Source organism: Metarhizium album, assembly GCF_000804445.1.
Source record: "Metarhizium album ARSEF 1941 chromosome Unknown scaffold_43, whole genome shotgun sequence".
NCBI lineage: Eukaryota > Fungi > Ascomycota > Sordariomycetes > Hypocreales > Clavicipitaceae > Metarhizium > Metarhizium album.
The window spans coordinates 92,935-105,382 of NW_024467617.1; the positions used below are offsets into that span (position 1 = coordinate 92,935).

At 56.4% G+C, this 12,448-nt stretch overlaps 5 protein-coding genes across 5 annotated transcripts; 2 read left to right on the top strand and 3 right to left on the bottom strand.

Annotated features, from left to right (window-relative positions):
- Window positions 1-1,602: 1,602 nt before the first annotated feature.
- On the top strand, window positions 1,603-2,819 carry MAM_08115 (NAD(P)-binding domain protein; the record flags this gene model as incomplete). Its single annotated transcript, XM_040826913.1, has 2 exons — window positions 1,603-2,014; window positions 2,083-2,819. 2 exons carry the CDS (start codon window positions 1,603-1,605, stop codon window positions 2,817-2,819), a joined length of 1,149 nt encoding a protein of 382 aa, XP_040675107.1.
- Window positions 2,820-2,947: 128 nt separating this feature from the next.
- Window positions 2,948-4,549, bottom strand: MAM_08116 (histone H3-K56 acetyltransferase, RTT109; the record flags this gene model as incomplete). The annotated part of the gene is made up of 1 exon (XM_040826914.1): window positions 2,948-4,549. The coding sequence occupies one exon, from the start codon at window positions 4,547-4,549 to the stop codon at window positions 2,948-2,950; it is 1,602 nt and encodes a 533-aa protein (XP_040675108.1).
- Window positions 4,550-4,981: 432 nt separating this feature from the next.
- MAM_08117 (Peptidase aspartic) lies at window positions 4,982-6,506 on the bottom strand (the record flags this gene model as incomplete). The annotated part of the gene is made up of 4 exons (XM_040826915.1): window positions 4,982-5,193; window positions 5,287-5,630; window positions 5,691-5,967; window positions 6,035-6,506. 4 exons carry the CDS (start codon window positions 6,504-6,506, stop codon window positions 4,982-4,984), a joined length of 1,305 nt encoding a protein of 434 aa, XP_040675109.1.
- Window positions 6,507-7,813: 1,307 nt separating this feature from the next.
- Window positions 7,814-8,200, bottom strand: MAM_08118 (uncharacterized protein; the record flags this gene model as incomplete). Its single annotated transcript, XM_040826916.1, has 1 exon — window positions 7,814-8,200. The coding sequence occupies one exon, from the start codon at window positions 8,198-8,200 to the stop codon at window positions 7,814-7,816; it is 387 nt and encodes a 128-aa protein (XP_040675110.1).
- Window positions 8,201-10,303: 2,103 nt separating this feature from the next.
- On the top strand, window positions 10,304-12,351 carry MAM_08119 (Peptidase S1/S6, chymotrypsin/Hap; the record flags this gene model as incomplete). The annotated part of the gene is made up of 5 exons (XM_040826917.1): window positions 10,304-10,576; window positions 10,687-10,889; window positions 10,956-11,500; window positions 11,678-11,788; window positions 11,846-12,351. 5 exons carry the CDS (start codon window positions 10,304-10,306, stop codon window positions 12,349-12,351), a joined length of 1,638 nt encoding a protein of 545 aa, XP_040675111.1.
- Between the last annotated feature and the right edge of the window lie 97 nt (window positions 12,352-12,448).

Consider the following 12,448-nt stretch of genomic DNA (forward strand, 5'->3'; position numbering starts at 1 on the left):
TAGAACAAGCTGCCCTAAGCTCGCCCATCTAGCACTGTATAGGTTGTCAACGAAGAGGCAGGCAGGCCGTGTCCCGTCACGTCCATTCCAATGCATCTATTGATAGGTCGAGCATAGCTCAGACTATAACAAAACTTTGGCAACACTCGATAGAGCTGCAACTAGCTTAGCATTAGAGGAAACGCCACATCTGTAATAGAGTAGAGTGAGACAAACACTAGGTTCCTTTAGTCAACATGTTTCAAGTCTAGTTTTCCAGCACAGCAGGTTATATTATACCTTGTAGAAGGTACTTTCTCGCGATCGGATCCCATCATCTCTTTCATCCACAAACCCTCGTCCGGCGAGACAGGAGTGGCGGGGCGGGTTTCGGGAGCACTTGGAACCTGACTAGTAAGAGACATCGTGTTGCGCAGTCGAACAATACCAAAAGATATTTAGACTCAAGGTGGAAAGACTCTAGTGTCAATATCCCTGGCTTGTGGATTATCGCAAAACAATATATTGCAGTCATAAATAGCACCTGTTTGACACAGCTAATAAATAAACAAATCTATTTGGGGCTCCTGCATTGGCATGCAACATTGACCAGTTTGAATGCGAGAATTCTAATCCGTTCTGCCGCGTTAAGAGGCTCATTGTTAGCTAAGCTTCTTGATAAAAATTATCGTTCGCGTTTGTTTTTCGGCCCTCCATCTTTCAGAAGGATTCATGTTATATATCTTAAGTTTACCTCGCAAATTCCGACCCCTCTATGAGCCAACCCCACGTACCTGCCTTGGGAGCTAGCTTCTGACCGTGGTGATGGCAGGTATCAAAATCAATCATGACTGGGCGATGACTGCCATCAACTATAATATTTGTTGGGTTAATGTTGAGTCCGGCTGGTGAATCGCCGTAATTTAGCGGATTTAGTTCCCTTATGTACTACTTTGATGGGGAGAGCTCTGGCGCCCGCGAGGACTGGTCTGAGCAAAGCGGCTGAATGTTTTCGATGGGTATTGGGACCGTTCGAGTCGACTTACATCCACTGGAGAGCACGTGTCGATGCCATTCTTAGTAATAGCGTGGAAATATTGGTGATTTTGTCCCTTCATAGTGAGTTTTGTGAAGTCGAATTCTTGATAGCCATCTTTCTCAGTGAAGGCTTGGCTTCGCTGGTAGATTTCCATGTCGACTGTCTATGGGAGTGCAAAACGGACCGCTGGTTCACACACGCCAGGGAGAGACTAACCGGGGAAATTTTATTCCGCGCTTGCTATTTAGCGACTTGTTGCGGCGGTGCAATCGCACCTTCCTAATTCAAGGGTGTTGAAGTTGCTCAGCATGCAGTCGGCAGGCATCGCGCGCATCCGCACTCATTCGTGGGGGTCCCCGACTGCCGGTGGTGGTGGGGGCGCCCGGGTGGGGCCAATCAAGGCGGGGGAAGCGCCGCGCCTGACCCTGACCTTGACCCTGACCGCGACCCCGGTTGAATTAAGAGACGATATTTTTTCACCATCTTTCGCCCGCGGCATTCATGGCTCTTGGCCTGCTCCCCCGACATCATCGACCGCAACCGCCACACATCAGCCAAGTCCTTGCCCTGGCGCCCCCACCGCCATGGCAGAGCCCTACAACACACCCGTGCCCGGCTCGACACCGCGCTCGGGCTCGCCCGTGCCGCATCCGCCTCGCCACCCGACGCTGGTTGGCACATCCGAGCCGAAACCGCGCGTCCTGCACCTCGGCGACCCTATTCGCTTCAACCACGACACGTTTGAGCTCTTGTCGTCGCAGTATGAAGTCGTCCGACCCTCGGCGGATGAACGGCAGCGAGCGCCCTTTATCCAGGGCCTGAGAGCCGGAAAATGGGGCAGCTTCCAGGCCATGTTTCGGCCGTCGTGGCGGACAGGCGGCGAGATGGGCCGGTGGGACGACGAGTTGATCGCGCTGCTGCCGAGCAGCGTGAGGGTGTTTGCGAGCGCCGGCGCCGGGTACGACTGGGTCGAGACCAAGCTGCTGGGCGAGCGAGGTGAGGCGACGCGTCTGCGCGAGGCGACGGCACCGCTGGGTCGTGCGTTGCTGACGAGACCTCCGCAGGCATCATCTACTGCAACGGAGGGGCGGCTGCCGCGGACGCAGTTGCCGACCTGGCCGTCGCCATGGTCATCTCCACGTTCCGCCGCATCCCGTGGTGCGTCGCGGCCGCGACGGCCGGCTCGCCGTCCGCCTTTTCAGCCTGCCACCTTGACTCGCCTGCGCAGTGTCACAACTTGCGGCGTCGCGTCCTCGGCATCGTCGGCCTCGGAAGTATCGGCCAGCGCGTAGCCACGAGGTGTCGCTTCGGCTTCGACATGGACATCCGCTACTTTGACACTGAGCGGAAACCTGCCGCCGTCGAGCGCGCCCTCTCCGCCGGCTTCCACGAGTCGATGGAGTCGTTGCTTCAAGCCGCCGATTGCGTCGTGCTATGCACGCCTGCGGCGTACGGTGGCGGAACCCTGATTGACTCGTCCACGTTGAAACATTTCCCCCGGGGCGGGAGATTTGTCAACGTGTCGAGAGGAGCACTGGTCAACGAGGACGACTTGGTGGCAGCCCTCGAGACGGGGAGACTCAGTTCCGTGGCGCTGGACGTGCACGCCAATGAGCCGCACGTCCACCAGGGACTGCGCAGGTTGGCCGCAGAGGGGAGAGCCATGCTGACCTGTCACAATGGCGGTGGGACGGTAGAGACGCACGAGGCCTTTGAGGAGCTGAGCATGCGCAACGTCCTGGCCGTCTTGGGCGGGGGCCCGGCCTTGTCTGCTGTGAACATGGGCGATCTGAAGAAGTGATTCAAACGACCGACGCGGCCGAGTAACCATGGCTGGATTGCCACATGTATATATGAACAAGGCGCTTCAACTCCTCGCAAGCCACGACATGACACTCATTGTGCCCAGAGTCTAGGTCCCCGATCCATTCACTCTCCGGCCTTGGGCTTCTTTCTGACCAACCTGGACGTCAAGACGTGAACTCTGGCGTCAGCTTCCTCCTTGGCCTTCCTCTTGACGAGCCCTGCGCCAAGAAAGTTTACCGTTCCCTTTCCATTCGTATCTGTCCTCTTCCTCTTCACCAAACACGTGACATTCTGCACCTCGCCCTCACTCTTGCCCTCACCATGCTCTGCGGCAGGAGTCGTCGTCGGCTCCTGCGCGCCAACGACCGTCTGTCCCCAGTCACTTCCGAGGCCACCCTCATTCGTCCATCGCCGAGAGCTGGCCACTGCCTTGTCCAAGCTGGAAAAGTCCAAGTGCAGCATCAACTCCACCACGCGCTTGTACATGGTTTCACTGATGATGCCGGATCCGCGGCCTTGCACGGGCCAGTAATAGTACGGGCTGAGGGTCGGGGTCATGAGAAGATAGTTTCGCTGTTCGGTCTTGGCCCGCGGCTGGCGGGGCCTGATGGGCCCTTTGAGCTTGAACTTTTTCCGTTTTGACCTTCTTTTTGCCTGTTTTTCAGGCTTGTCCGTCCCGGAGGGAAGAGATTTGATCGTCACGGGCGGCGGCTCGTGAGAGGCTGCAGGCGAAGGAGCCCCGCCGCAGACGGCCGCTGAGGGAGTTTCGTCGTCAAAGACGACCCATATGAAGCCCGTCATCCTACCGCTCGAGCACTCCTGTCTGAAGGCCATCATGTCCCAAAAGACGTCCAGCGTCTTGACGGTGTTCCAGGTGCCGGCGGTCTGCATGGGGCCGGACTGGCCGGCCTCTTGGTCTAGTTCGTCGCGGAAGCGGGACTTGGGATCGTCCGGGAAGCGCGGGATGAGGCATCGCAGCGGGACCCGATCGTATTCTCGGGTATAATGCGAGATCCTCTGGAGCGGGTGTGTGAGGGACCATGATGAAGAGGCCGCGGCGGTGCGGGGCACAAAGGCTCGCGTCTCGTGCGAGTCCAGTCCCGGGATCACGAGGTAGCCCTTTGCATTCTTCCAGGTCATGCCATTGTCTGGCGGAGACGTGATGAGGGGGTCGAGCACGCGGCACCACCACTTGACCAGCGCCCGGTCGTCGAGGACGTGCTTGGCGCCGTGGTCGACGCTCCCCGGGAAGAGGTACTGGCCCTGCGACCTGGCGAACAGGCTGACGACGAGGGGGATGCCTTGGCGTCGCCGCGCAGCAACGAGGTGTCGGATGAATGTTGCGCAGACTGCGCGGATTGGACTTGGTGTGCCGAGGGGGAGGTTCAACAGGGGCAAATACCCGGTTGAATCGGCCTTGGAGACAAACAAGGTGGTGGAATGGGCAGTGGTGTAGATGAAGATTTCAATGCCAAGCACGATAACCTGCCTCTCGGGCTCTGGCTCGCTTTGTGGGATGTTGATTGATACAGTGAGAAAGTGATTCTCGCGGTAGGTTCGATCGGGTCGTCGGTCAGGCGGTGCCGAGTAGATGGCATCCGTCTTTCGAGGGGGTGTTGAGAGGTGGTGGATGACAAAGGCTACGTCCTTGGGCAGCACGGGGCGAAGGCGGTCTGTGAGGTTTATGTCGCAGCCAGTCGGCTCTGCTGGAGCCGCTCCAAACATGTTTGGCAACCAAGGTGGACTGGCGGTGGGAGGACTCGGTAGAATTGGGCTATGCGAATTGGCATGTGGTCAATTGGGGTTACAAGACGCGGAGCGCGTGTGGTGGTGATGGAGAGTCGTGCGTGGTGGAGCAGCCCATTGGCCAATCAGTCAATGCCGCTGCCGAAGGGCGCTAGCCGCGTGCAGGTTGCTGCCATGTGGGCTCGTCCGTCATTCCGTAGTGTGTTAATGTATAAGTTACCTACCCGGAAGCAAGAGAAAAACCCAAAAATGACACGAGCCAGTCTCTGGTACACAGAAATGCATAGTAAGTCTGTATAAGTACAAGTCACTCCACGGAGCACGTCCCATCCAGCTAAACATACAGCCTTGGCCTAAATGCCCAAGACATTGTCAACCACCCTTGACTCGGATGACTTTGTGGAGGCGGCTCTACGGAGACGGCTCGTCGGCAGGCGCCCTCGGAGGGGTGGAAATTGGGCCGAGCGGCTGTTCGGCGCATTCGCCCACAACGCCGCTTGGAATGCCGCCGCCCCCGATGGCGACAACGTTGGAGCCGCAGTTGCTGCCCCGAGCAATGTGAACATTCTTGTCTCCGTAGACGACATGAGCTCTGCGTAAAAAGTGGTGGCCAATTCGAACATCTAATCAACAAACGGCGCAAAATTAGTCCCACCTCGAAGCTGTGGCCAATGCCGACGAGAAATCTTCATTTCATGGCAGCAGGGGTCTCTTACCGGCCGAGGCGCGGTCGTCGCTCAGAGAAATTGCCGCCAAGCAGTTGCCTCCAGTCGCAAGCTCCGGCAAATCCAACTCAAAGTCTTTGAGGGGCATGGTGACGGACACGTTGTCGCTCATCGCCAGGGTGACGTTTGTGCTCTGCAGCTTGTCGCAGTTTACTGCTAGGACGCCATGAGTAAATGTGGCCGCCAGCGCCTTCTGAATCTTGGTGAAGATGGGCTTCTTCACGGCGAGACCTGGGCACCCAGAATCGAGCCCTATGGTGAGCCCTTGATCTGCCATGACTTGATTGGCGGTGGTGCTATCAGACAGCGTCACTGATTTCATGTTGACAATGTATCTGTCGCATAGTTTGTTAGTTCGGGAGGACTATTGCCTTGGCCGTGGCTCCCTTACTCACTTAACCCTGGATGTGGAATGGAGCGGGAACTTCTCAAGAGGCCCAGAGAACCTCCTAGTGTCATAGCCGCCAAAGATAATGGCGCCCTCGCCTTGTTCGTCGACACCCATGCTGAAAGAGCCGTCATCCACAATGTTTTGATCGAGCATCTTCTGTATGATGAACTGGTCTTTGTTCTTCCCTGGGGCCAAGCCGAGGATGCCAACGTGGCGCCCCAAGGATGTAGGAGGCTTGTCCACGTTGCAAACGCCAAAATAGATCTCGCCGAGCGGACGACCTGTGATAACGTTAGACCATCTTTTCTTCTTCTTCTTTCGCTCCAAGACAGAAACGGGGCAACGCACCGCCTATGGATACCACGTCCGCCATCACGTCGAACTCGGCCACTTCATGCGTGTACCGCCGGCCGTCCTTCATATGAAGATCTCTTATGCTGGTACTACGGGACCTGTCGAAGAAGACGGAAACAGGTTCCACTCTCGTCCTGCCAGCCCGTACATCGGGTACCCAAAGCGCATCAGAACCGGTATCCGTTTCCGCGACGACTTCCTGGGGCGGCGTGCCAATCCCAAGAATCACCCCGAAGCCTGGTAACGGATGTCGGCCGCTATATCCAAAAACTCCCAAGTCGGCCTGGGCATGACGCGCTGGTCGGCTGACGCCAGCAGGTCTCGGCTCAATCGTAATGGGAACCAGAGGCAGCCGCAGGACACCAGCTGGAGCGTCGGGGCCGGTGGCACTCTCCTTGGCCTCATCTGCCGGGGCGGCAAGCGACCTGGCTGCTAGAAGCAGGACAGTGGCGTACGAGTGGCGCATCTTTGTTTCCCAAGAGTAATGGAGCAACAGACTGACCGAGTAAATTGCAAATAGAGTGAAGCCAAGTAACCATACGTGACTTGACTACTTTGATATAAGTAAAGATGGGATTGTAGAATGGTTCCTGGAAATAAATGCTGGTGCAGTGGCTTTATATCACTTCCATTAGCGTCTTAAAACCTGCTCTTGTCACCGCAGGATTTGCCACACTGTCTTCATGCTTGATGCAATATACAACAACACATGAGACGGCAATCTAATGCAGAAGTATGACTCGTCTTGGCCGTACAGCCTTCCAAGGAAGCACTCGGGCCAAGTGTTTGCATCCCCAGTTACTACTTGAAGTAAAAGCGCCCATCTTGGAGGCTGCTGACGATGGAGTCATTTGCTACCTTACAGCCACGCACGCAAGCATTCTACCACGACACGGGTGTTGCGTGTCACGCATTGTCAAGCCCGGGCAATCTTAAAGACGAGTCAAGAATTTTGATGCCTGGAAATAAACTGGAAACTAGTGTTGTCCACTACGCAATGCGCCTTTGTTGGTGGGGAGTCTAGACCACGTCGTCTGCTCAGGGCAGCGCGAGACGAGGAGACGACCTTTGGTCCCCCTAGTGACTGGAAAACGTTCATTTGACTACTTTGACTAGGCTGGCAGCCTCGCCGTGGCTGGTCCTGGATAGCATATAGGTTTGCATGCAGGTAGCAAGCAGGTCACGGCAGAACAGGTCACTCTGAACCGTAGCTATCGAGCACCAAACTTTCACATATCTTCTCACCCTGGACTTGACCGTGTGTCTGGAATGCGAAGATGATAGGGCTGTAAATACGGCTTACCCTGGCCGTTCAATCATCCCATGGCCACGTGGCCTACGGCCGCGGACCCGAAGACCTGTGTCACACACCCTAGGTTGCGCGACTCAGCTCCATGGCCGTGCCATCCCGAGTCCCGACGCTCAGGCCCACTAGGTTCATTCATATAACTATTGACCGCGGTGCCAGATCAAGTGGCTGGCGGCCATCTGAATCCTGGGCATCGAGTCATTGGCACGTAAATCTATATGCTACACGGAACTTGCGGTCAAGTGCTACAAAGCCTCAACCACATGACTAGCCAGCTGCAATGCACAAAAGTTTGTAGCTATCACGATGCTCTTATAGGCCACTTGTGGGTTTGGGGACCAACGCATGAAGAAACCCCTTGATGCCTGGATCATCTAGGCCAAGTTTACACGCCCAGACATCTTCTTGCATCAACAGCTCTTGTTAGCTAGATCCCCTTCATCAAGGGACCAAGGATCTTAAGACTACACGATGTAATGTGTGAATGAAGTCGTCTGCTCCAAGTCCTCATCATCGTGATCCAGCTCTTGTGCGGGTGCCGCTTCAAATGGACTGAATGTTTCCGGACGCCGTCCACCCTCCCGACCTGCGTCTCGAGTAAGCCTGGCGCAGTCGCTGGTACGGTCGGTACTCGGGGCGCCATACAGAATGGAGCCGCTGGGCGTGTCAGGGCCGCCGTGATGCCGAGACACGTGCCGGATTGCATGCCGAGGCTTCTGTTGAAACGTCTTGCCATGGTCGTAGGACGTGTTAGCACCCTGTGGCTCGTTGTTGCCAGCCTGTTCGATACTGCCTGAAGTCAATCTGCCACTATAACAAGGGCTGGTTATAGAGATTAAGGCTTGGAGCATTTTGCTTATATTTACATATAATATTATATAGTCTTAAAGGTTCCTAGTTCCTTCATTTAACAGACTCAACTAATAAGAGCTTTATATATATAATAGTACTTATATATATAACTTAACTAGGCAATACAGAGACAACACCTCTTTATACTTTATTATCTCGATACCTTAGTGCCCAAGCCTAATAGTAGCCTACAAGGGCATTGTGATAGCTGCAACCTTTGTGCATTGCAGCTAGTCATGTGGTTGAGGCTTTTTCCGCGTAACAGCCACAAGAACTAAGCCCCCTAATGGGCGTTTGGGGAAGATTGACGAGGGTGCCGTTTGATGCATCCACGAGCTCAAAGTGCTTCTTGTTGAACCCAGTCTTTGTGCCCGCGGGTCATCACGCTCGCCGCAAGGAGGCCAAGATGGGCTTGTTGGCCTCACCCGCCATCGCGGCCCGAGTCTTGCTTGCCCGCCTAGCCATCATTACTTGCCTAATTTGCACTCGCGCCCTTGGTCACAGTGTAGTTGCAAGGATCTTGAGGCCACCATTGTTCCGATAATTTTTAATTTTTTTTGGACTGGCTATCCCTCAGGGGGCAGTGCCAAAGGTGCTCGGATGAAAGCCGTCCTGTGATGCGATAACCCTTCTCCTTCTCGGCCAGTTGCCAGTTGCTCAAATACTTGTATGCTGATGTGCCTAGGCCGACGGATGCGCCATCCTCTCGCCTCCCACCTCAAGCTTGTCTGCCTTGTCTGGCCAAGTAGACGGTGCAGTGGCTGTCCCGGCAGTCAAGCCCCATGTTTGTGTTTTGCGTTGAGCAGCCGTGTGCTCTCGCTGGCGTTGTAATTGGCTCGTGGCACTCCTTGTGCGAACAAGGCGTCGTTCGCAGATCGCAGATGAGGCCAAACTAGCGCTGAAGATCAGTACCCGAAGGATCGAAGGAAGAGGCCTTGACAAATGCCGCAGCTGGGGGGCTCAGCTCATTCATGCGTGGAACAGGGGACAGTAGTCGACTCGCCGCGCCCCGGGATGCGCATTCAAAATGCCAAACAGCACAGAAATCACCTTTGTACTTTGGCCACTTTGGCACAAGAGGCCCGCCGGCACCAGCCATCACCGGGTCGTAGTGATGTGGCCCGCGCTCTTCGTCCCGAGATGCGCATAAACTTGGGGCCTCATGTTTGAAAAGTGGCATAAAAATCTGGGGTACCCGACCTGATGCCGTCTCACTTGGTGTCAAGTCATGGTGTCTTGTACGCTTTGGTGGAGTGGTTTGGCTGGATAACCACTACTTGAGACGGCATGCCGAGGACTAGGAATGAGGGCATTTTGTATGCCCGGTGCCAAGATAGTTGGCGACTGCGATGGCAAGGGGGGACCCATTTGGACGGGGATGTTGCGGAGCCATTGCAGAGCATGGGTTTACGGTATTACCAGACTGTGCTTTTGGAAACTTTGTCCAATTTACAATTTAGTGTATATGAACGCCAGACTATTCTGGACCGACACACGATCACGCCGTCGTCCACCGAGTCGCCGACGGGCTCCTTCACCACCAACTGCCAAATAGCCATCGTGGCAATGCCGTGCAACAACGCGGCTATCTGTGCAAACAACGGCACAGGCTGCCCCTGTGGCGGTCGCCGAGCGCCTTGCGTCCGGGACGAGACACGATGCAAGTCGTACGCGGCAGCGCTCATGAACGACACTACCTACCGAAATGGGTGCTGAGTATCGTGGACGAGCTCCCCTCCAACTGATCTGTTGTTGATCGTCGTCCGAGGCGGGTGGACGTGGTGTCGCCTCGGCTCGCTAGTTCACACCAGACGCGTTTCATCGAGACCTTTCACTTCATGCCCAGTCATCCCGATGCCAGCATGATTTATGCCAACGTGAAGCTTGTTTCGCAAGAAGTCGGCTTCCACATTGCACTCTTTTGCACCGTGTACGCTGCATAGGCGCCAGCAGTCTGCCATTGTGCCTCGAGCAGAGAGCGGAACTACATATAGGCCTGGGCAAGCTCCTTTGAGCTCTCATGCCCGGCAGTGTCCCAGCTCCAACGACATAGTCATCTGTTCATTGCAGGCCAATGACAGAGAATCCTCTCCATCTCTACAATGGTGCTCCGGGTGGCTGTTGCGGCTGCCATGGCGATGCTGGGGGCGCAAACGCAAACGGCGACTGCGTTGCCGCTGGAAGGGCCTACCACCAAAATCGTGGACGGAGAGTCCTCCGACAAGGGCAACTTTCCCTTTATCGTTGCGTTGATGCCTCCCGGGGGCGGTTCCAATTTCTGCGGCGGCACGCTCATCAGAGAAGATACCGTCCTGACCGCCGCTCATTGTTGTAAAAGCTTGCGTCCGAGGTCCATGATCCGCGCCGGATCGCTTGTAAGTTATCTTCTTCACTATCGTCGTCACTCGTGGGTGGAGCACCAGACACTCCGAGCTGCTCCGGTTGCCCATGTTTTCCAGAAGCACTCTAATGCAATGGTGAATAGAATCGCATGAGCGGCGGGAAAGTCTCGACGATTCAGTCGAGCCGCGTGCACCGTGGTTTCAATGGCAAGACGTCGCTTGACAAAGACCTTTGTCTCCTCACCATATCGCCAAGTATCCGAGAAAGCAGCACAGTCAGGTACGGCAAGCTGCCGCAGCAGGGAACCGACCCCAAACCCGGGTCCTCGGTAACGGTAGCTGGTTGGTATGTGTAGCTCAGAGGCATTTTTCCATCGTCACCTATCAGGCGCGTTCTGACTTTCACCTTTAGGGGCAGCTTGAAAGAGGGAGGGCCGTCGCCCGACTTGTTGAAGGAGGTCAGCCTTAATGTCGTAGAGCGCGCTCAGTGTGCCAAGTTGATCAGCAAGGCCGGCGGGCCGCCAATCACAGACAACATGGTCTGCGCAGGAGGAGGCGACGAGGATTCCTGCAATGGCGATAGTGGCGGCCCGCTCATTGATTCCAAGTCGAGGGAGATTGTCGGCGTCGTCTCGTTTGGCCTCGGCTGTGCGCACAAGGGACTGCCCGGCATTTACGCAAGAGTCAAGGGCCAACTCAATCCCGCCGACTTTGTTCAAAGTCAAGGTACTCAGGGGCCGGGTGGGATCGAAACACCGCCGCCCGGCGGGCCGGGAACACTGTCAACGGATAAGCCGGGGATGCTTCCGGCTCATCTGCCGTGGATACCTGCGGCTCATGTGCCGGGAGCGCCTCCGGTCTACGCACCGGGATTGCCGCCACTTGGTGAGCCCGGAGCACCGCCAACTAACAGACCGGGAAAACCTCCAACTCAGCGGCCAGGGATGCCGCCGTTTGGTAAGCCTGGAGCACCGTCAACTAATAAGCCGGGAAGACCGCCGAGTCATCTGCCGGGAAGACCGCCGAGTCACCTGCCGGGAAGACCGCCGAGTCACCTGCCGGGATGGCCGCCATGTAGCGGGCCTGGAGCACCGTCGAATAATAAACCTGCAAGACCTCCAACTCACCTGCCAGGAATGCCGCCGTTTGGTAAGCCTGGGCAACCGTCAACGGACAAGCCAGGGAGGCCTCCGGGCGATGACTCAGGAAAGCCACCTACTTACCGGCCCGGAGCGCCATCATCAGGTAAGCCAGGGAGGCCTCCGGCTGATAACTCAGGAAAACCTCCAACTCACCTGCCAGGTTTGCCGCCGTTTGACGGGCCCGGAACGCCGTCAACAGACAAGCCAGGAAGGCCTCCAGGTGATGACTCAGGAAAACCTCCAACTCACCTGCCAGGTTTGCCGCCGTTTGGTAAGCCTGGGCAGCCGTCAACAGACAAGCCTGGAAGGCCTCCGGGCGACGACTCAGGAAAGCCACCTACTTACCGGCCCGGAGAGCCATCACCGGACAAGCCAGGAAGCCCTCCGAGTGGCGACTCGGGAAAACCACCTACTTATCGGCCTGGAGCGCCATCAACGGACAGGCCAGGAAGGCCTCCGAGTGATGACTCAGGGAAACCACCCACTTACCGGCCCGGAACACCATCGACGGATAAGCCAGAAAGCTCTCCAGCTGATGACTCGGGAAAACCTCCGACTTACCGGCCCGGAACGCGGTCAGCGGATGATCCGGGAAGGCATCCGGCTGAGAGCTCAGGGAAAACCCCCCAGTTACCGACCCGGAACGTCTCCGTCTGGAGCGGGTGACATACCGCCATCTCCAGGTCCTGTGCCGAGCTGTACGTCTCCATTCCAGCAGCCTGGACCAGAAATGCCTCCGAACCGCCCCCCCCCCCCCCCCCCC